General features: G+C 35.5%; 4 protein-coding genes across 5 annotated transcripts in view; 3 read left to right on the top strand and 1 right to left on the bottom strand.

Moving 5' to 3' along the window:
- Positions 1–2087: 2087 nt before the first annotated feature.
- On the bottom strand, positions 2088–8150 carry LOC141833489 (S-formylglutathione hydrolase). Its single transcript, XM_074720948.1, has 7 exons — positions 7949–8150; positions 6140–6257; positions 5301–5348; positions 4017–4213; positions 3831–3929; positions 3680–3745; positions 2088–2472 (listed from the first exon to the last, which is right to left on the bottom strand). The coding sequence occupies exons 1-7, from the start codon at positions 8093–8095 to the stop codon at positions 2290–2292; spliced, it is 858 nt and encodes a 285-aa protein (XP_074577049.1). The 5' UTR covers positions 8096–8150; the 3' UTR covers positions 2088–2289.
- A 462-nt stretch (positions 8151–8612) lies between these two features.
- On the top strand, positions 8613–11462 carry LOC141833687 (uncharacterized). Its single transcript, XM_074721174.1, has 3 exons — positions 8613–8768; positions 10327–10638; positions 11213–11462. Exons 1-3 carry the CDS (start codon positions 8632–8634, stop codon positions 11268–11270), a joined length of 507 nt encoding a protein of 168 aa, XP_074577275.1. The 5' UTR covers positions 8613–8631; the 3' UTR covers positions 11271–11462.
- A 916-nt stretch (positions 11463–12378) lies between these two features.
- On the top strand, positions 12379–20912 carry LOC141833765 (4-alpha-glucanotransferase DPE2). Its single transcript, XM_074721262.1, has 22 exons — positions 12379–12882; positions 12970–13090; positions 13179–13234; positions 13340–13467; positions 13599–13728; positions 13859–14055; positions 14590–14668; positions 14783–14821; positions 15331–15450; positions 15588–15689; positions 15833–15916; positions 16041–16283; positions 16377–16502; positions 16660–16734; positions 16823–16894; positions 17467–17586; positions 17681–17778; positions 18600–18759; positions 18921–19025; positions 19553–19750; positions 19828–19921; positions 20388–20912. Exons 1-22 carry the CDS (start codon positions 12526–12528, stop codon positions 20606–20608), a joined length of 2925 nt encoding a protein of 974 aa, XP_074577363.1. The 5' UTR covers positions 12379–12525; the 3' UTR covers positions 20609–20912.
- A 1290-nt stretch (positions 20913–22202) lies between these two features.
- LOC141833749 (ubiquitin-conjugating enzyme E2 19-like) overlaps positions 22203–23075 on the top strand; it is a 1894-nt gene continuing 1021 nt past the window's right edge. For both annotated transcript variants that reach the window (XM_074721246.1, XM_074721245.1), the window contains exon 1: positions 22203–22356. In XM_074721246.1, the coding sequence (XP_074577347.1) occupies positions 22235–22356 (122 nt within the window). In that variant the 5' untranslated portion in view covers positions 22203–22234. The remainder of the gene's footprint in view (positions 22357–23075) is intronic.

Genomic DNA, 23075 nt, shown 5'->3' with positions numbered 1-23075 from the left:
CCCGGAGGTAATCAACATTATATATCAAGATGATACTTGTGTGCATTACTTTTGAGAGACAACATATTTCCATGAAAGATGCCTAAATTATTTCAACCTTTTTTTTATCCCCAAAAAATGTGTGAGGCAAAGTGGAGATGTGATTGCTTCAATGTTAAGACTAAGAACTTGAATATTATCCACTCCACTATCACACTTATGCAAGAAATTAAAAGAAAAGGCATCATGAATTTGGGGTGGCAACATGGATTTCGATGATGAGATGAATAATATTATTCTCAAAATATATTATTCTCATAATAATAAAAATGAGATGAGTGGATACTATTGTTCTACATGTATATTGTTCTCGCCATATTTCTTTTTGAAAAAAGTGGTGACTCATATGTTGTCGACTATTCCTTCTTATCATGCGTATCTTTAGAAAGATTGTGTCGATGGATATGTCGATCGGACATTACACAAAGTTATGTGACAATTTAAATATGGCTTTAATAAATCTAGATTAAGTTTAGCCACATAGAGCAAAAATGTTGATAGGGAGGGATAAGTAAGTTGATTGTTTAGTTTCTAGCTAATTTAATAAATCAAAAACATAAAAATAAAATAAAATAATAAAATTTGAATCCATAAAAGGTTTCTCCTATTCTAACCCTTTATTTCCGACCATGGAAAGAGGACCCACCCCCCTCCCCTTGTTTTCAAGAGACCTACCTCCTACCTTGAGAGATTGATTACTTACTTATCTCACAATCATAGCATTACCATTGAGCATTGATTGAACTCTGAAAGAATTGATGATTGAGCTAATCTATTCCATATATTATTAATCAAATTTGTGTGTTTCAAATAATTGTTAGCATTAATGAAATAACAATATATATATATATATATATATATATATATATAAAAAATAAAAGCAATGAACTTCCCTTTATATCTCCACACTATTTCAAGGAAAGCGACACGTGAATTCTGTCTCCAGTCATTTCCTTCATCCCGCATTTCAACCACCTAAAAAACACTTCCTTTTAGGGTTAACTTTTGAAGGAATAGTTAGATCTTTTGAAGGAATAGAATAGTTATCTCACAATTCGAGCATTAGCTCACTCATGGCTTGACCAGGCCCCTACCTTACGGAATTTGTCTTGCCAGGCCCCCTCTGATTGAATATACAAAGTCAAAATAATGATTAAGAATGAATAAAAATTTAATTAAATTTAATAAATAGGTAGAATTTAAAATTTCAATTTGATTATTTCAAAATTTTAATTTATTTTTTAAAAATAACAATTTGATTTTGATTTTAAAAATTAATAAATTAAAATAAAAAATAATTAATAAATTTTTAAATAAATAAATTTATAAATTTTAATTAATTAATAAATTTTTTATAATATTTAAAAATTTTTAATTATTTCAATTAATTTAATTTTTAATCGAATTAATTGATATTTTATTGATTTAATTTATTTAATTTTTATTTAAAAATTTAACCGATTCAATTAATTTTAAAAAAATTTAATTTTATTCAATTTTAATTAATTCGATTCAATTTAATTTTAATTGAATATTCAATAAATGACCATTATTATCTTCTTCTAGAATTATGGTTAATTTGTTTGACCATTATTATCAAACAATTTTGCTCCTTTTTCCCCCCCAAGTAGTTGGGATCAGATATATTAAGCACTGAGGCTAATTATTGTATGTGCCAAAAAAAACAAAAATCTAGAGGATGTTTTAAAATAAACACTAATTCTAACTCTCCTCGATTCTATTGCAAACTTTAGGCTCGATTTCCTAGAGGGAATGGAATAACTAGAGGGAAACAGAAAACAAGGGGAGAAAGTCATTAAAAAAGAATATATATCCCAAGTTTGAGGGAAGTAAGTAAAAGATTATATCTGTTGCATCAAGAAAAATTTTATGCAATTTTAAGAGGATTTAAGAGCCTGGGCATGGTGGTGGAAGTGATTGCCTATGAGGGTTATGAAATATACAAATGGTCATAACCAGGCTGCGTTTGAGTATCGATGGACCCTTCCTCTACTACTTTGCAATTTTCCACAAAATGAACAAATTCCTAAGTGAAATCATATTTTTCATAACATAAAGAAAGTAGGGAAACAGACATACTACAGACCTGCAACTCTAAAAAGAAAGTAAGTTTTCGCCAATAGAGTGAAAATACCTGGTTCAGTTGAAACAAGCCAGCACACAAACAAAGTGATGCAACATCTTCTGCGTCCAGGAAACCGCAGCATTGGCGGTAGATTTTTCATGATTTTAAGACGATTTGAGAGCTTGGGCATGGTGGTGGATGTGGTCGTCTATGAAGGTTGCGATGAAGAAATAAGAATGGTCGTAACCAGGCTGCATTCGAAGTACCAATGGAACGTTGGCAGCTTTGCAGGCTGCCTCAAAGTTGGCTGGAAGAAGTTGGTTGGGAAGGAAGTTGTCGTTCTCTCCCTGTCATTCAAACCACAATTGTGTCAGAATTTGAGGAATTGGTATTCATTGAAAAAACAAAGCTACAGTTCTTGAATCATAGTACGAGTAGCTAAAAATAATAAAACGGCTAAAACAACCATACATCACATTCTTATATGGGATTAGAACCATGTTAAGATGGAACAAGTGTCCTATTAAATTGCTTTCAGATATTGTGTAGCCGTCTAAAGAATATCATATAACAGTTCTTCAATTTACAGCTTTCTACTTGGCCCTTCGTGATGGAACTAGTTTCTAAGGCATTTTTCGGTTTGGGTTGGATTGTAATCATCAGCGGCACCTATTGTGTGTACACTAATTGTAAGCGATCTCATGGTTGTAGAGTTATTTTGGAGGTTTCAGGACTTCAGTAATTGAATGATGGCAACTCCCTATTTGTGTACACTAATTGAATGATGTCGATTGTGTATTTACCCAAGGGGAATACAAGTGATGCCACAAACTTATAAGATTACCCATTTTCTGCTGCCAAATAGCTTTTTCCGGCTGGAACCTGACTTGTGATGAACTCATATCAAGTACGCCAGCTAGATTCTCTCCAAAGTGTGCCGCAGGTGGAGTCGGGCAGTGTTTAGGAAGATGGAAACCATTGGAAACAAAATCACACCAGGCTGGCTTCTTTACACACTGCGGATGGCACAATGCTACCAAATCTTTAGAGGTAACGAACTATTAGATGAGTTTTAGTGATCATCTGGATGGAACTGTTGTTAAACTGGAGGGCCAAAGCACATAATACTTGAGCCGAGTGAGTTGAATGGGTCAATCAAAATAGGAAAATGGACTAAAGGACCAATTAGCATGGTCAGGTTGGACAGGGCAGATGGGTAGGGAAGTTTGGCCGCCCCGGACCGAGTAGATCATGAGAGTTAGACTTGACAGATAAAATATTTCATATAGAGATGTTTAATCATTTTGTAAACTATTCCTTGTTTATTCTTGAACTTCTTATGAACCAAATATAACAACAATTGTTTCATATCTATTTTATTTCATAAACCAAACTAATGAATACTTATTTCTTCTTTTATTCCTAGTCACTATTCCATTCCTAAAACCAAGCATCCCAGAAAAGGTCTTACCATCAAGGATGCATTTAACTTGCAAAAGGCAAAAGAAAGATGGCTGACAAAAAAATTGTAAATAAACAAAACAATATTAATACCTGGTCAATTAAGATGGTTGTTGAAATATTCGTGCTTTTTCCAACTAAAGATGTTGCATCATATTCCTGAAAGTAACAGAAAATAGAAGTTAAATTTTAATGTTCTCAAGAATTCAACAGTTCTCTGACAGATGAATTGCAAGATGCATACCTCCCAGTCTGACTTATTGCTGCCAAGATAGTTTGAAAATGCCTTTTGACCCCAAGGGCAATTTATGGGATTTGCAATGGGTGCAAATGCCGAAACTGACTGAAAACAATAGCAAGACGAACTGACATACACTCATGTAATTTTCTTACATAGCTGTTGTTAATTCGAGCCAACATTTCAAAGTACCTTATATTTTTCCAGATTTTTCAAGTATATAGTCAATGCGCCATGTCCACCCATCGAATGCCCAGAGATTGATGCACTTGTGATGTCAAGTTGTTCGAAATTTTCAGCGAGAACTTTTGGTAATTCCTTTATGATGTAGTCATACATACGCCAATTTCTCCACTTCTCCTCAGTGGCATTTAGATAAAACCCAGCACCTACAAAAAACAAAAAATGAGTTCAATCAAGAAATGACAGGGAATTATTCCTTAATGTTAAGAATGAGACAGCAGTAGGTATCATACAGTAGGGAAGACATGTGAATTAAGGACTAGACTTGAAAATTAAAGCCAATTTTAAAACTGATATGCAATCTAAGGAAAGAAAATTTCCCTCTTATTAGTAATTTCCAGAGAGGTTTGAAACAAAAAATTAATTTTAATTGGTAAAATTACCTTGAAGGGTTTAACAAATTAGAGATTATCTCTGAGAGTATAGCTATGAGAATGAAACATAGGAATTGTTTTTTTCCCTATGTTATTGTAAAAATAATTGTCAAAAAACCTATGGACAATTTATATGAATGAAAATTCAAATAATAGATAAAGAAGCTGCATAAATAAATTATATGAGTTATATTATACTTATGCAAATGAGTTTTGTGTAAACTTTTGATACGTTCATTTCCTAAGATTATGATTTACATGTTATGCTTCAATATTTTTATTAAATGCAAAGTAAAGTAATCCAAGATGGCCATAATCTCATGAAATATTGCAGGGACTAATAAATGCAAGCAAATTATATTATATATGCACTCAACGCACACAAACCCAAAAAATGATCATGATTTTAATGGGGAAAAAACGAGAGGAGAACAAAGTAGACCCACTAAAAATGCAGAATGTAGTATAATAATGGATCTATATGTTCCAATCAGGCTTACAAATACAAGCTACATATTCAGACTGAGATTAGCAATTCTATATGGTTATACTGAATTTGGAAGGTAAATTCCCATCTTTGTTTCTTCCCCACATACATCAAAGGCACATCCATGCTTCACCCTTTTTTTTTTTTTTTGGTCTCAAAGCAATGATGGATTTCCAGTGCATCATATTATCAATTGTTTAGGCATTGACCTAGTTCCACTGCATACAAAAAAAGTATGTAGGAAGATTTTCAAAGTCCCTGAGAAACACTAACCTGTGGAACCAACAATGTTCTTTGCTTGAATAAAATATGAAAGGGAGATAGAATCTCACTCAATCAAATATGCTTAAAACATGCACTTTCTATGCTTACCAACTCCAAAGTCCCAGTTATCTGCCTCCCCTTCCACATTTAATCCCCCTGCATGGAACACAAAGAAACATATTATGTACTGCATAATCCTAGTCCATCTGCTGAGCAATCAAATTTCAAAACACATTAAATCTTATCAACCACAAAGGTAATAATGGGGGGGGGGGGGGGGGGGGGGGGGGCATGAAGAACCAATATTTATGATGCTTATGGGACACATAGAAATACACCTGAATATGGGTTTTCTAATTTAGTATAGAAATTGCTGGCAGAGCAGGAGGATAAAATTTGCACTTCTCGTCTCATTCTGAAAAATTAAAATGATACCCATCACTGTGTGATAACATGATGGCGGTTCCCCAAAATTGTATGTCATAAAGTAACATGAAATACACTTCTCTTAAAAGGTGATACAGTAATTTGAAATACCTTAATCCTCGTTTGCTCTAATGCTTTTACTTTGACGATGAACTTTAATAAATTGAAAAAAAACAAGAGGCTTCTATATTGAACAATGAATTTGACAAACTTGTGCAAAATGATTGGTTGATAAATTTATACAAAAATAATATCTCGGTAAAAAAGTTACAATGATATAAAATAGCTTGTCATGTCAGAATTTCAATGATTCATTGAAGCACAATCTCTATCTCATTTAAGAGTTTTAAACTTCTCCCCAAACAGGGAACTATTATAAAGAGATATCTTAAAGGCACTAATATTGGATTGCCTGGGATGCAGTCATGTAAAAAATCTGGTATCAAACCAACATTGAAGAATAGAAGAAGAAAAAAAACACCTAAATCCCAGTAACTATTACACCTTAGCAAATAGCTTACTTGGAGATGTGTCAGCAGCAACTAAAGCGATGCCCTCACTTGAAGCTGCTCGCTGTGCTCCAGATTTGATAATAAAGTTTTCATCGGTACATGACAACCCAGATAGCCAGTAAAGGATCTGACATAATTTGAAGTTTACTAGTTAGGCCAAAAAATTTGAAGCAGTATCAGAAAAGCAACTAACAGAACACCCCAATTTTGTTTTATTGTAAATTTTCAGAATTTTTTTACCAAAGACCAGAACAAAATCAATAAACTACAATACAAAAGTCATAATCAGAAGTGACAAGTTAATTGCAACCTGTACAAGGAGAAGAAAAAGCATCAAATTACATCCAGAAGTCTAGGTAATGTAAGCATCTTGTTAGGAGAAAAAATTGTTCCTTTATCTACCCTTCTTTGCCCTGATTTAATCAGTTTGTTTTCTAATTGTATCATAATTATGAGACGAATAATATGATGAAGTATCATGCAATAACATTACAAATCATTTATGTACAGATTGAAAAGACAATTTAATCATCCTCCCCATCCTCCTTCCTATTTTGCCTAGTTACCAAGTTAATCTATCATATGTTCAACAGAGCATGAAAGATGTAGCACATGTGTGCAGTAGCTTCAAGGCACTAATCCACCCAAAAACTATCTAGGTCATCCATGCTAAAGCCACAAAATGTAATAACTATTGACAGCTCCTCAAAGTTCATGTTCTTATACAGGTGCTCCTTGTCCAATTCCAGGCAAAGTCATTCTGTCGATGCCCTAGCCACTAATGCTGAAATGAAGTTTGACATCCCTTATTGAGGCATCACTATACATATTCATGATACTCTGTCAACTGCCTATGAGAGCATTTCCTTCAACTCATTTTTTTCATCTGTGATCTCTTGCATCCTGTCTGCATGTCACTATTGTCAGCCAATTACCAAGTGATGCCAAGGACAATCAAATGAGCAGCTCAACCAGCAAAGCCAGCTGAGTTATTTCTGATTGATTGCTGTCAAAGTTGAAACCTCTAAGACACTTGGTGGACCTCTTCTACACTATGTGGTCATTTGATATCTCTATTTGAAACTTTATCTATCTGTAGAATCTCAGCTTGAGGGGGTGTCAAAGGAAAGATTATTCCTTCCATATATGCTTTGATTTACCATAGTGCCAATGCTATTCTCATCCAAATTTTCCTCCCACATATGATACTCATGTCTATAAAATAGGGCATCTAGCCCATGGATGATGAATCACGCTTCACAAAAATCTTTATCAATACTACAAGGCCTAATGTGTGCCTGTATAGAATATCTCCTCCTCAACACGTTAGCTCGTCTCATATTTCTACTTGATTTATTTATAAAAAAAATCTAAAATGGATAAGGTCAACAAAGCATTACACTATTAGAACATACTTATCATAAACCATCGATTCAAAAATGAAAATTATTGTATATTAAATAACTGCACAGATGAATTTGGATCAGCTCATTTACACGTCCAGATCTTAAGTGACAAAAGAGTTCACTAGGTCTACGTCCCGTACAAAACCCGAAGAAGAAAATTCGTTGTTACGTATAATACAAAGAAATTTATAAAAATGACTTTTTTTATTATTTCCTAATATCCTAATTTTGTAACCTAAAAAGTGAAACACAGATGCACATCCAAGAGGAAAGGCTAAAAGGCAGGCTTCATTAGCGCGTACAAAAGATTAACAATCTCAATAATGCAGCTAAATTAACAAAACAAGGGCAGTAATCTGGTGGCCAGAGTAAAAGAAAAAGGAATCAAAATAGAGAGAAGTGGCAAGCGTACCGGGAACTTCTGGGAAGGGGAAGAGGACGGTGGGAAATAGACGGTGAATGTCATGGCGCAGCCCAGAGTGGGGCTGAAGTGGCGGAAGCGACGGTTGTAGCCGCCGAACATCTTGGAGCTGCTGATCTCCGCCGGCTTTTGGTCCATTTCGATCAGGAATCTTGAATCGCTTCGCCTCGATCTGGAATGTGTAAACAGCCGCGTGCCCGAACGAAGGATAATAATGGCAAGAGCATCCAAGGGGTTTTCTTATCGATACAAGGTGAAAAAATTCATTTCACACCTCCACAGTTTGTAATTTTCTGGAAAACAACTTTTACAGTTTTAAAAATCTCAAACACCTTCTAATTTTTTAGCTCTTTTTATCTGTGAAATTATTAATCAATAGTTGAAAGTAAAATGGCTGAGTTTAAAAATGACATAAATTTTTTTTATTGGTGAAATTATTTATTATTTTTAAAATAATAAAATTAAACAATTTTTAACAAGCAATTGTTGTGGTTCGTGGGTGAATGATGAATTTAGAAACACTAAAGTATTTTTTTAACAATTTTGAAATTCTGAGGGTTTCTCTGAAGAGTTCTTAAAGTTTGGAAGGGGTGAAATGTAATTATCTTCTAAAATGAACTCAGTTGAAAGAAGAAGAAGAAAACAACGAGAGAAAAAAAGCTGAAGAGGCGAACATGTCGCCGCTGGTGGATTACGCCGCCTCCGACGAAGAGGAGGAGATCGACGAAGTGAAATCTGTTGCTCCTTCTCTCTCTTCACCCGCTCCTCCGCGGCTGCCGTCTTCGATTCCACCTCCTATTTCCCGGAATCGGTAACCCTTGCCTCCTCCCGCTCTTTCTTTACGACTTGTCGCTGTTCAACTTAATGGTTAGGGTTTTTTAATGGGTGCAATTCTCCTATATTATACTCGTGGAGAATGATTCCCTTCCTTTACTATCGTCGAGTCATCCCTGCTTTGACCTAGAGGGAGGTGGATTAGGTTCATAATCTTTCTTACCCTACTGAATTCGTGCTTGTTTTGTGAGGTGGACTAAGTTCATAAGATTTCTTGCTCCCATTGAGTTTGTGCTTGACCCCAATCACTAGGTAAGTGGGAATTGTTGGCGGTGGTTCCCTTTGTTTAACAAGTGGGTGGTCATACAGATGTTAGCACTTATTCTGCTCGTCTTCTAAAGATGTTAATTGCGGTTATTGTTGTGTCCCTTGCAGCTGTCGTTCCTTGCTTTGTGACCATGTTCATGGTGTTGAAGTCTGAGAGAATGGTACTTTACGTGGTTGACGTTTAGTCTCTACTGTATCATCAAATTTTGTTAATGGAAGAATAAGGAAATCCACTGTTATAGTTTGTGCCCATTAATACTTTAGTAGCTAGATTCCCGAGTATACCTCAGTCTCTTGGTGTCGTTCTTAATTGGCAATCAACACCAAGAAGTTGAGATTCTCATGTTGTTTTTTATTTATTGGGAGCTACTTGCTTGTTGATAAAATTGTATGCCCTTCTCAAATTGATAAGGACAAAAACAGGGTGCAAGTTGTTGGTGGTAGGTGCTTGCATTACTGGGGACTAAAGGAATTCATGGATAATTATCATTGAGTAGTTACGAGGTTCCTTCAAGTCTTTATCTTCATCATGCATTGAGTTTGATGGCCTTTGTCGTCCATCTTATGCCACCTTTGGATAGCTTTTGTTGTTTTCATCATTTCTGAAACCTGCACAAAACACTTTTATTATTCTGCTCATTCTTGGGCATATAGAGTATGCTGTTCATTATGATCTTCTAGTATTTCCTTGGAAAATTCCAACATGGTTTGTTGGGAGTCATCGCCCATGGTTGGCTCTCATGCCAATTATTACTATTTCAGGAGTCAGAGGGAAGGTATACTAAAAATTCGCTCTTCTTATCTCTTCTTGTACCTTTCTTCTACCGCTCTCTCCCTTTTGATTCTTCACCTCTTCCTCATTTGTCTTCTCCTTCTCACTCTCCTTTTCTCTTTATTGACATCTGCAGTGCTTGACTCCTGGGGGTCATAACAGTTTTTTTCATGGAAGAAATTTCTCCTTCGAGGTTGTAGGCATTGGTGTTGTAATATTTATAGAGTGCATATATGTCATATAACTAGCTTCTGATAGTTTTAAAGTTTCCATTTTTTTTTCCTAAATACCAGTGTGGTTCAGAAACTAGACAGACGCCGAGTCTTCAAAAACAACCCAAATGCAGCATCTTTATCATGATAGAATTCTGTCTATGATTCTTATACTGTTTTTTTTTATGGATTTTCAAAATATAAGGAGAGCTTGTATTTTGGGTTCTTCATATCATCGATATCAATCTTCTTCACTTCCTTTCTCTTCACACATTGTATCCCAGTGGTAACATGGCAACAAATCAACATCCAAATGTAATCTCTCCCTTGCCACCACCATCACTGGAGGGACTTCCAAGTGTATCAGCTCTATTTGCTGCACCATCACCTGCTTTGCAATCAAACCAAATGGTTGGCAATGACCATTCCTCTAGAGTTGCTGCAGCAGTTGCAGAAAGTGCATCACGAAAGAGACAAGAAAATGGATCAAACAATCATCAACCGCCTAAGAAGCATCCTAGAGGGGAATTATTACATCTAAGAAATGTTCCCGACACACATGATGGCTTGTTAGTACCACCCCAGCTCCGTGGAAGGTTAGCTTTAAACTTGATCTTCTCCCTTTGTTATCATAAGAAAAGTAGCTGAGATTTCATTTGAAAGCATCTATGTAATTGGGCAATGAAAAAAAAAACATTCTTAGTGTATCTTGCATCCCTAGAATGAGTTTTGATCCTATAAAGTCTTTCACTTAGTTTGTTGCTTTCGACTGCAAGTCTATAATAATTATACAATCAATATCATTTAAATTTTAGAGCAACATATTAGAAACATATAAGAAGAACCTCAACTAATAATTATGCTTTCCTATTGAGATTAGATCCATAATTTGATTTATATTAAATAATGTTTCAATGATATTTGATATGTGCATAAATATATTTCTGTTAACCATTGCGATGACAATTAAAACTTCACTTCTCTTTGCTATTGTTGGTTCCCTAGTAAGGGATTGATTGGATCTCTTTGCATAAGGAACCAAAGGAAGTTGCCATGATTTATCCTAGGAAACCCCTAAAAAAGATGCACACTATATATAGATATATATAATTACATCTCTCTCTTTATATGGAATTTATCTAATTTCGAGCTTTTTTTCTGTTTTGACAGGAGTAACGTGGTTACTGAAGATATAGGGAAGTTATTTGTTAGCAAACGCACAGAGTAAATTCACTAGCCCAAAAAAAAAAAAGGACACTATTTTGCTTATGATCATTTGAGAGGAGCAGTAGCAGCTAATGGATTTCTATCTACTTCATTAGGACACTGACAACCATGATACTAGACCAACAATCATGTATTAATCACATCCTTGGATATGATCCTTGGTTTGTCTTTCTTGTAAACATGTTTTTCTTTTCTTGTCTTCTTTTTCTTCTCCTTTTTGGCCTTGACTTCTGGATAGGGTGCTAGAAATATTGGTAGGAATGTGCTCCCATGCCCATGCCCATGCTAAGGGCACACCCATGCAAATGGCCCCTCCCAAGGGGAAGGCATTGAACGTTTTTTTTTCCCTTCCCTTCCTCTTTTCTTTTGAGAAATACTCTTTATTATCCACTTATTGTTCTTCTTCAATAGTGAATCCGTCGAATTCGCCGCTCTATCGGTTCCACACGATCGGCTCCAAGTGAATATCTAATTATACATCTTGAAAAAAAATGATAAATCTCTCAATCCCTGAAGGTGGTCGGTCCGGTTCCACGAAAATTTTCCATATCAAGGTAAATCATGGTGTGGATTTTAAACTCGCCGTAACTGATCGAACGATACTTACCATTACTCCGGGGACAAATTATACATCTTGAAAGATATAATTCAATATAACTCTGATTACTTAGAAAAAAAAATCTCTGCAATAGCGTGGGCCCTTCCTTTGATATATTTGAACAATCCTTTTTGAGGGAGTTGCCATTTAAAAAAAAAAAATCCAAACAGTTGGTGAATTGGGAGCATCACCCATTTGATGAAGTTTACTCATAACTAATCAAATGGAGATGGATGGAGTCACGTTTTTAGAACATTGTAAGAAATCTACAAATAAATGTTGGCTTATTTCCAAAAATTAAAATTATTATTACGTTTATCACGTAAATAGAAAAGGATCTATAAGAGATCTATTTAGAAAAGGACTTAAAGAATAAAAAATAGAGAGAGAGATAAAATCTACACTAAAAAGTTGGATCTTCTAATTAAATTACCAAAAAAACTCCTCCACCGTTCAAACCTGGACGCACAGAAATGCAGATATTTTTGCAGCAATTCGCGCATCACGAGCAGTCTCGTGAGCTCGTCGCAGGGGAAAGCCAGATCCCCATCGCGTTGTCCGCTTTTTCTCCCCACTGGAATCGCAGAAGAGATCGCCATCCACCGATTTCCCCACACCTGATCTGCCCTGCTCCAGACCCCCTCGGCTTCGACGAGCCATGCTGCTCAACCTGGGATCGCACTCCGGGATCAAGTCCCGCAGCACCGCCACCCTCGTCTTCCGGTTGCCTTACTACACCCAATGGGGGCAGAGCCTCCTCATCTGCGGCTCCCAGCCCCCGCTCGGCTCCGGGAACGTCAAGCGAGGGCTGGCCTTGATCCCGTCGCACCAGGGCGACGAGTTGGTCTGGTACGCCAAGGTCTCCGTCGCCGCTGGTTTCAGTTGCGAGTACAGTTACTACGTCGTCGACGACAATCGAAATGTGCTGAGGCGGGAGGCGGGGAAGAAACGGAGGTTTACGCTGCCGAGTGACGTACCGGAAGGAGCCGTAGTGGAAATTCGTGATCTTTGGCAGGTGGGTTTCGAGTTTTGTCGGGAGTTTTCCATTGCGTAGCGTGCCTCTTTTGTTTGCGATTGCAATGTTCGTTTGTCGGGGTTGCAGGACGCTTCGGAATCTTTGTTCCTTAGAAGCGCATTCAAAGATGTCATTTTTGGTGGAGAGAAAAACTTGGATGCTGATAAAGAAGGGTCTGATGTTTTGCTGAAAAGCTTGGACTGGCAAGGCAGTTCACTATTCAAATTCTCATTGTTTCGCATTATATATATGTATATACGTATAAGGATTCTGATTCCAGATGTTTTTTTTCCCAGATTCAATCGTTGTTCAATTCATGATTAGATGCTCAAGGATAGAAGACGGAGCTTCAGTGAGTCTATATCACTTTCCTGTGATTAGAAAACAAAATCAATATTTGTCAGACTTTTCAACTTATATTTTCTTGTTGGAGTTCTCAAAAGCAATAGCTTTGCAGATTGGTGTTATTGGAAGTGCCTCCCAATTAGGCAAATGGAAGACACAGGATGGACTAAGGCTAAAATATTCAGGAGACAATACTTGGAAAGCAGAATGTGTGTTGAGGAAATATGAGTTCCCACTTAAATATCCTTTTCTTTGGCCATCCAAATTTAAATTATAAAATTGCTTTTATGCGATTTTAGTGGATTGCACAGTTCTATTTATTGTATATTTGTGGGCCGACTTTATATTTTTGTCCTTAATCATAGTCACACGTATAAATATTATCAAGTTCATGAATCGACCGATCCTACCCTTGAACTTGGACCCAACAGAGAGTTATCTGTTGACTCCCAGTCAATTCATCCTCCCAACTACATTGTACTAGCAGATGGCCCCTTTCGGGTAAAGTATATAGTTGGATTCAAGTTTCTAACTATCAAGTAAAGCCCAATGTGTTAGGTTGATTAGATCATGCCATCTCTGAGCTGATCGGCATTGGCAGATTCTTACCAATAAACATTTACTTTGACAGGTAACTGCATGGAGGGGTTCTGGTGTTTCTATACCAATGTTCTCCATTAGATCTACTGACGATCTTGGAGTTGGAGAATTCCTAGATCTGAAGTTGCTTGTTGATTGGGCTGTTGAATCTGGTTTTCACCTTGTACAGCTTCTTCCGATCAATGACACCTCAGTTCATAGAATGTGGTGGGATTCTTATCCATACAGGTATTGAAGATCTTTCGGTAATTATGTTTCAAGAACTGATTGGGCCTGCGCAAATGCAAAGGGATAATCATTCTACTGAAGGCATCTTTGTTGCCTTAATTATGTGAATATTTATATAATTGCTGGTGTTTCTAATGATATGTTAAAATCAGTTTCCTTGCACATTGAGATCCGCAAATTTGTAGACAGTAATGCCCAGCAGCATATATTAGTTAAGACTTTAGAATGCAAGCATATCATAACATTTCTTTGGCAGCAGTTCTGAATGCTTTCTTGTACAGTATTTACCAGTCTCTCTTTTTCCACAAAAAGATATTTACCAGATTGATATATTATGTATTTAGTTAAAAACTAATGCCAACAAACCCCAGCAAATTTTCCTCTCTTTTTAAGTGGCTAGTTGCTTAAGACAGTAATTCAATCAGAGTGTCTTTCTATCAGCATCCTTGCTATTTAGCATCTATTATATTTTCCAGCAAATTTACATAAATTGTTGGTCCCTCTTCTAATATTTTAAACTTCTGAAATTGCCAGTTCTCTCTCTGTATTTGCATTGCATCCTTTGTACCTGAGAGTTCAAGCCCTTTCAGAAGACATCCCAGAAAACATTAAGGTTTTCTCATTAACCTTTAATTATGTGACATTAAGTATTTGATGCCATGAGATTTCATCTGTTCAGTGCCTGAATACTTTTTATTGTGTTTTTGATGTTCTTTTCTTATTGCAGGAAGAGATACTGAAGATGAAACAACAATTGGATAAAAAGGTAATTTTGCATAACATTAACTAGCTTTGTTTCAGGACTGAAATTCACACCACGCCATAATTCCTGAATGGTTTGGAGGGAGCTTTCTTTTCGAACTATCATGTATGGAAAAATATTGGTATTAATTGGATGAAATATCAATCTAGAACTTTTATAGTGCTTCATTTATAACGTCCATTAATCCTAAGAAATGAGTATACAAAACTTTCATATCCATTTAAGACCCCAAATCGCTTTATGTCAAAACACACCTTCAATCTATGCTATTCTTGCTAGGAGAAAAATTCAATCTAGAAATTTGCTGATGGCACAAAACTTAAATGCAATTCTATGTTCATGATTTAATCTATAATAATATGGTTTGTTGTGAGAAGTCCACTTTGTAATTTTCAACTGTGTTATATCTGTATGTCAAACTGGACCTTCCTTTGAGTAGATTGCATGTCTTTTTATTGATCAACTCTTTGAACTTCAATTTTTCCTTTTTTAAACTCCTTTTCTGAACACAGGATGTTGATTATGAGGCTACAATGGCTGCTAAATTATCAATTTCGAAGAAAATATTTGATTTAGAAAAGGGAAAAATACTAAATTCAGGCGCTTTTAAAACATTCCTCTCCGACAATGAGGTATTCAACAATTCAAATCTGTGTTGTATGATGTTACAATATTTATGATGGAAGTCTAAGTTGACTGTGAGCTTAACTTTTTCACTTAATTAGGGCAATGTATTTCTTTGCCTCTGAATCTAGAATTCCTTGAACAGAATTGGTTGAAACCATATGCAGCATATTGTTTTCTAAGGGACTTCTTTGAGACATCAGATCGCACTCAATGGGGTAGTTTTTCTCATTTCTCCAGTGAAAAGGTACTACAGAATTTCTTTTAAAATTTTCATGGATACTTTTTGGCTATAAACAGTATCTTTTTTCTCACCCTTAGATATTTGGTGGCATATTATCTAACTTAATAGTGTATGTCTCCTCGGCTAATAAACTACTTCTTTCTCAGCTTGAGAAACTGGTCTCGGAAGATGCCTTACATCATGATGTTATATGCTTTCACTACTATATTCAGTTCCATCTACATAAGCAAGTAAGAATGGATGCCCTTCACACTTAAAACATAGATGTTTGTGGCTGTATTTATTAGTCACAATACCTGCATTGGCCTTTTTTCCTGTTGGGTTTGTAATTCGTTCTGTTTTTCTTTCTGATAGTTATCAGAAGCAGCAGATTATGCAAGGCAGAAAAAAATTGTATTGAAAGGTGATTTGCCAATAGGTGTTGACAGGAACAGTGTGGATACATGGGTATATCCAAACTTATTTCGTATGAACACATCCACTGGAGCTCCTCCAGATTATTTTGACAAAAATGGACAGAATTGGGGTTTTCCTACATATAACTGGGAGGAAATGTCAAAGGACAATTATGCATGGTGGCGAGCTCGGCTGACACAGGTTCTAAAGTGTGTTATTATCATCTTTTGTGTCGTGTGTCAGTTCAGGCTGATTTCTTCTCTTATCTTTCTGTGGTTTTCTTGCTATTAACAGATGGCAAAGTATTTTACGGCCTATAGGATAGATCACATTCTAGGTTTCTTTAGAATTTGGGAACTTCCTGATCATGCTGCTACTGGTTTAGTTGGAAAATTCCGTCCATCTATTGCCTTGAGTCAGGTAATACAATATATCATCAATTACAAAGAATTTTTGTCAATGAATAGCTTACAATCTTTCAAAAAGCATACTAAGTTCTTTGTTATCACTCTATGAGGTATATTCTTGTTATAATATTGTGCTCATTATGTCTAGTCAAATAATCTTCCATTTTTAGGAGGAGCTTGAAAAGGAAGGCATATGGGATTTCAATCGGTTGAGCCGTCCATATGTTCGGCAAGAAATCTTACAGGTTTCTGTTGATTTACTTTCCTTGCAAAGCTTGGCTATGAATGATCGGTAACATGATATTCTAATTTAGAATTACTTTTTTTCTGCAGGAGAAATTTGGATCATTTTGGACTGTGATTGCATCAAATTTTTTCAATGAATACCAAAAGCTCTGTTACGAGGTAGGGTCGTTAGGGATGAAATTGAGCATTATACATTTAAATTTTGAACTAACTTGGATTCTAGTGTTGGATGTAAATTTAGACAGGCCAATGCAGGTAAAATACAACTAGATTAATGGTTCATTCTATATCATATAATATTGGATGTTATTTTTCCCCCATCTATACTGATTTTGTGTTGATATAACTAATTGCAAGACTCATAAGAACTTGGCAATTCAAGTAGGATTGCAGGAGAGCCCGTTATTCTGTAATTATCTTAAAATAGAAAATATAATCTAAATCAGTTTTTTTGGTTGCAAAATGGTTCAATTTGATTTGAGAAGTCTTATATATAAATTCTTTTGGTACAGTTTTTATAAGAATGTTTGTTGAATTTTTATAGCTTGGAACCTCTAGAATTAATTGATGCAGCAACATAATCAAATATATTCAGCTACTTATATTTGCTTGAATCCAGAGACAGTTCGAGATTGTTTTATTTTAATGCACATTTAGATTTCCTGAACCTTTTAAATTGATAGCCTATCAGCATAAAGTCAACCAATCTCTTCAGTTGCTTCGCATTTCAGTTCAAGGAAGATTGCAATACAGAGAAAAAGCTTATATCCAAATTCAAATCCCTTCCTGAAAAGTCACTGTGGTTGGAGAAAGAAAGCAAGATACAAAGTGATCTTTTGGAGCTTATACAGGTTAGAATCACATGTTCGTGAATGCAAAAAATGGTGTTTTCCAAGAGAGGACCTTGAAAAAAATTCTTGTTGGTTAAACATTATATTTTTGCAGAATATTGTTCTTATCAGAGATCCTGAAGACCCAAGGAAATTTTATCCTCGTTTTAATCTTGAAGACACTTCCAATTTTAAAGCTTTAGATGAACACAGGTACCAATATATGCTCTTACGCTGAGGAATAAATTTCTTTCCTCCTATTTGGTTTAAGGCTGTTTCTTTTTCTTTGATGGTGCATTTGGTTCATAGCTCATGAAAATAACTATTTTATTCTATATATGAATACCCATGGAATAAGCATTTTATGTTTAGTTGCAACAATGAGCTTGGAGTACCAATTTTTATGAAAATGTGATTCCTTTATTCTAGAAATAACTATTCTGTTTGTATTCCATTCTTCAAATGATACATATTCTTTCTTGTTCTATTCAACCCTTATATATATAGATATATTACAAACAAGTAATCAAGGGGCAAGATTTTTGAATCAATCAGGCTAGGTGGGCCAAGTAATCTGCTAAAAATCAGTTGACCTCGCATGTTGGAATAACCTGAGATTGGTCTGGTCAGACTCACTGATTGGATCGAGTGTGTGGACTAGATGAGTCAGTTGGACTAGTTTGGTGGAGCATGCCAAACGAGTCAAATGGATCAGTCATGCCAGATGGGCCAGTCAGACTAGAAGGGTGAACTAACGAGCCAATTAACTGAGTACGGTTGGCTGGGTAAAGTAGATCATTGAACTGGACAAACCATGTAAACTATGAGTCGGACAAAATAATTTATATAAGCATACTTTTTCATTGTGAAAATTGTTTCTTGTCTATTCCTATTAAACATTCATATCAATAGTTATTCCATTGGGTCTTTTCCAATCTAGAACCAATAAATGATAAAACTGTCTTAAAATACACAACATTCTCCAATCTGCATTATTAGTTTCTAATTTTCTCGGCAAACTTTGCTTCCCACAGCAAAAATGTACTCAGGAGATTATACTGTGATTACTATTTTTGCCGGCAAGAAGATCTATGGCGTCAGAATGCAATGAAAACTCTGCCTGTACTATTGAACTCCTCCGATATGTTGGCCTGTGGGGAGGATCTTGGACTCATCCCTTCCTGTGTCCATCCCGTATGTCCTCATTCTTGCAAGTTCAGTCATTGTTCTTTTATCTTTACATATCAACTAATGTTTCCCTATTCTAATAATGCATATCTGAGTAAACTTTTGTTGGCTTGTATCATTTTTCGGAGACAAAAAGCTAATGTTTCCCTGCTACCTGTCCTGCTCAGGTAATGCAAGAATTGGGTTTAATTGGCTTACGCATTCAGAGAATGCCTAGTGAACCAGACAGAGAATTTGATATTGTATACCATCTCAATACCCTTATTATGACGGTAAGGATGACCACTCCTTATTTCAGATATTGAAGATTGTGTTAGGCTGAGATACATTATAAATATCTGAACCCAAGTCCTATAGAGTGGGGCAAACACAACAATTCTCCATTAAGCTCTATGTCAGGAGTTATCATAGGAGTATTTCAGATGATAACAATGCTAAGAAACTACTTTCGTTTTCAAATCTTCTCTTGCAATGCTAAGGTTAGATATTTTAATTTTAGATTTCACCCTCTTTAATTTTTTTCACCAATAAAATATAATAAACATTTATCATTTTCCAGTGAATAAATGCTTTCTGTGATTGGTCAACTAGAATACTTCAGATACTCATCTTGTATCTCAGCTTGTTTGATTCTCCTTTTCAAACATTAATATTGGCTTATTAACTTGATGTTAGAACAGTTAACTAATCTACTTGATTGACTACCATCTTCAGGGTAATTGTACAGGTTTCGCTCAAGCCTTTATTTCCTTAAAATGCTTGGTATGGTTACTTTTTTTAACCCCCTTTGATTGTTTAGGTCTGTGCACCATCTTGCCATGACTGCTCCACCATGCGCGCTTGGTGGGAGGAAGATGAAGAAAGGAGATGCCGGTTTTACAGAGACGTTGTTGGTTGTAATGATATTCCTCCTCCTCGTTGCACCACAGACATAGCACACTTCATCATTCACCAACACATGCAAGCACCATCGATGTGGGCAATTTTCCCCCTTCAGGTACTTACTGAAACTATTTTTGGTATTCATCCATACTTGCGGGTATTCATGTTGGTAACCTTTGTTTGCTTTGTTAGGACATATTGGCACTAAAAGATGAATACACAACTAGACCAGCAGTAGAGGAGACCATAAATGATCCAACGAACCCAAAGCATTATTGGCGATATCGTAAGTGAAACTTCATTCTGAACAAACTATTTGCAGTTTCCATTCTAATTCAAAATGTGAGTTATTCTCGAAATATTAGTCTAAAAACTAGAACAAGTACTCAGATAAACCTGCTAATGAAGAATTATATTTTTTATCATCCTGTCAAAAATACTCCTATAAAATTAATGTTTATGGATTGAAAATTCATCAATTTCACACTCTTGACATCTTATAATTAATCAGTATGTTTGAGTGTCTTGGGACTACTATGCTAACTTTTAGCAAAATTTTAATGAAAAATCTTATTAAGTTGCATACAGAAACAATTTTGTTAAACTAAAAATTGTCAATTTCACAACATATTTGAGTGTTTGGTGCTGTCTAGGTTTTTTTTCTATATATTTGGTCTCAATTTGACTTGCATCCTTATTCAGTTTAGTTTGCGCCGACAAATATCTTGATGTTTGTTATTTCACATCTACAGGATTACATGTCACCTTAGATTCCCTGCTGCGTGATAACGATCTCAAAAACCTCTTAAAAGACATGGTGATTAACAGTGGAAGGTCGTATCCTGTGGAGAAGAACAATGGAATTGGCATCGCTGCTGCCTCAGAAAAGCAGGCAGAGAAAGTTCAAGAAGGAATTGCCACCATCCAAATAAATGGCAGTTCATCAAACAAAAGCTCCATCATCCCTGTTTGATTCGACTCTCTCTGTCTGTCTCTCTCGTTCTCTGTGTGTGTCTTTCTTTAAAAGAAAGCTATGAAAGTACAAGAATTATAAATTTGAGGTCATAATGTAGCCTCATAGAAGAATGAGTTTGATGAATAATAGTGCCTCATAGCATGAAGCACCCCTCAAGTTAAATTTGAGGCATCAACTTGAGTGGAGCTCAAACTTGGATTATAACAGATTTTACTGCACCTATTTATGTTTTTTTAACACATTCTAAGTCCTATGGAGAGGCTCCAATGTTGTATTTCTTTAGATTAGGGTTCGTTGTGGTCAGAATTATATGGCTCGAGACTCATATATCACATGATGATGTGTAGGATGGGCTATGATTTGCATGAAAAATTATATGATTTTTATATACATAAGAATGAGAAGAATCATCAGATCGTGTGAGACTGTTAGAATGGTGGATTTCACCTTTTGTTGAAGAGAAGAATCATGAGGTTCCCATGGGTTGACACAATTAGTATTTGCATGTGGTGTTATTGTAATGGGTCGATTTTCAAGGTAGATGAAATACCTCACGGGTTATGCATGTAAAGAGTTACTGTGTTAGATGAAATTCTTGGTAATTTATCTTCCTTTCAAGTCAAGTGGGACAGTCCTAGAAGATCCCGGGATAAGGGTTGATTTGATGTTTTCGTGTGTTGAATAAAATTTTGATTAAATCAAAATAATTAAGATTTAATTCAAAATTTTAATTTAATTAATCTAGATTGTTTACGTCTAGGTTTGTGATAATTATTTTTTAAAAAATCCTTGAATTCATATAATCGTGAAGTCGTGATTTGTTAGGATTAGTTAACTAACGAATTGATAAAATAAATAGTAAATTTAACAGTCAAATAATACAATTGATTGACGTTCATATTTCAACAAGCAAAAGGTAGAATCCGCTACCTCAACGTTCTACGATCATCTGTAAAGAGGTAAATCGAGAAACTACAGTTGATCACGACGAAGGAGGACATTATCTCGATTTCGATTTCAATACTAATCAACTCATCATAACTAATCAATTATATAAATTTAACAGTCGATTTATATGTAATCGATTATCTACGTAGTTTTTGATTATGTTGAAAAAATAATCAACTACGATGATTCAATTAATTAGATCAGTTATCTAATTAATAAATTTTATATCACTTAGATTTATATCAGCTAGCCCTATACGTATCAATTTTTTTACTAGAAATTAATTTAAGTAATAATTTTTATTCGAAATTAAATTAAAATGATTATAAAGGAATAAGGAAAGAAGAAATTTTATATTATATTATAGAAATATAAAGTTAAGTTGTTGCTTCAAATGATTAAACGGTGAATAATTTAACTTTGAAATTTTTTTTTTGTATACGTCATTTTAATGAAAAGAAGGGAAGAAATTTGAATTCTCCTAAAATATATATTTAGCCTTAGCAAAGAAAAGAAAAGGAAAGAGCCGTTGGAGGAGGCGAGCGCAACGGTCAAAAAGCCATAGCATGCCTTTATAAATAGCCGCCTCCTTCTCTCCCTGGCATATTCACTCTCTCGTCCTCCTCCGTCGTGCTCTCGTCAGTGAAACAAAGAAGGGCGGAAAGGAACGACGAGATGACGAGGGAGAACCAGGACGTTCAGGATAACATCCCCACTGCCACCGCTGACGCTCCTTCCTCCGCCAAGCAGCCGGCTCCTGCCACAAAGGGCCCCGAGAGCCAAGCCGTCCTCAAGAGGTATTATTCTCTCCTAATCTCGATGTATTTTTCCGTTTTCTTTGATCTGAGGATTAAGATTAGGAACGCTCGTGATGAGAGCCAAACCCTAGATGTTCCCCTTTCAATTTAATTTTCATCCGCTTTTGGGGGTGTTAGCGCTAATCTTGTTTCTCTGGAACAATTACGAGGAGCAGAAGTTGTTTTCTTTCTTTTGATTTTCCTTTGAATTTATTGGGGTTTCTCCTTCCTAATCTTGATAGCCTGAAGCTGTTTTTTTTTTTTTGGATTTTCTTCCTTTTTGCTTTTCATGGGTCGATTGGATTTTCTTTTACAGTTAATCTTTGTTTCTCCTTGTAATTTCTCAAATCTTGTTTTTCATTTATTCAATATCCCAATTTGCTGAAAAGAAATTTCTCATCCCGCCTCTTGCCAATGTCTATATCCTGCTTTGATTGCATCAACATTTGATGTCTTTGTATCAAAGATTTCGTCTTTAGAAATCAGATCTGGTTTTAATTAACACACGCTTTTCCATTAATGTCTATTTATCTGCTTCGATGCCTTCAATCTATCAAATTCGCTTTCCCTGCGGTAAATATTTCATCTTTGACTGTCAAATCTGGTTTTAGTTCATACTTAGATCGACCTTGCTTATTTACCTGGTCAAAATCTCTCTTTCTTTTGCTCATCAAAAAGATCCATCTTGGAGGACTAAATATGTAACGACGATACTCACA

This window comes from Curcuma longa, chromosome 8, assembly GCF_044706935.1.
Source record: "Curcuma longa cultivar G26 ecotype Majalengka, Jawa Barat chromosome 8, ITB_CL_G26_1.1, whole genome shotgun sequence".
Classification (NCBI taxonomy): domain Eukaryota; kingdom Viridiplantae; phylum Streptophyta; class Magnoliopsida; order Zingiberales; family Zingiberaceae; genus Curcuma; species Curcuma longa.
Note: the sequence above shows the minus strand (reverse complement) of the source record. Positions and strands in the feature narration are given on the sequence as shown.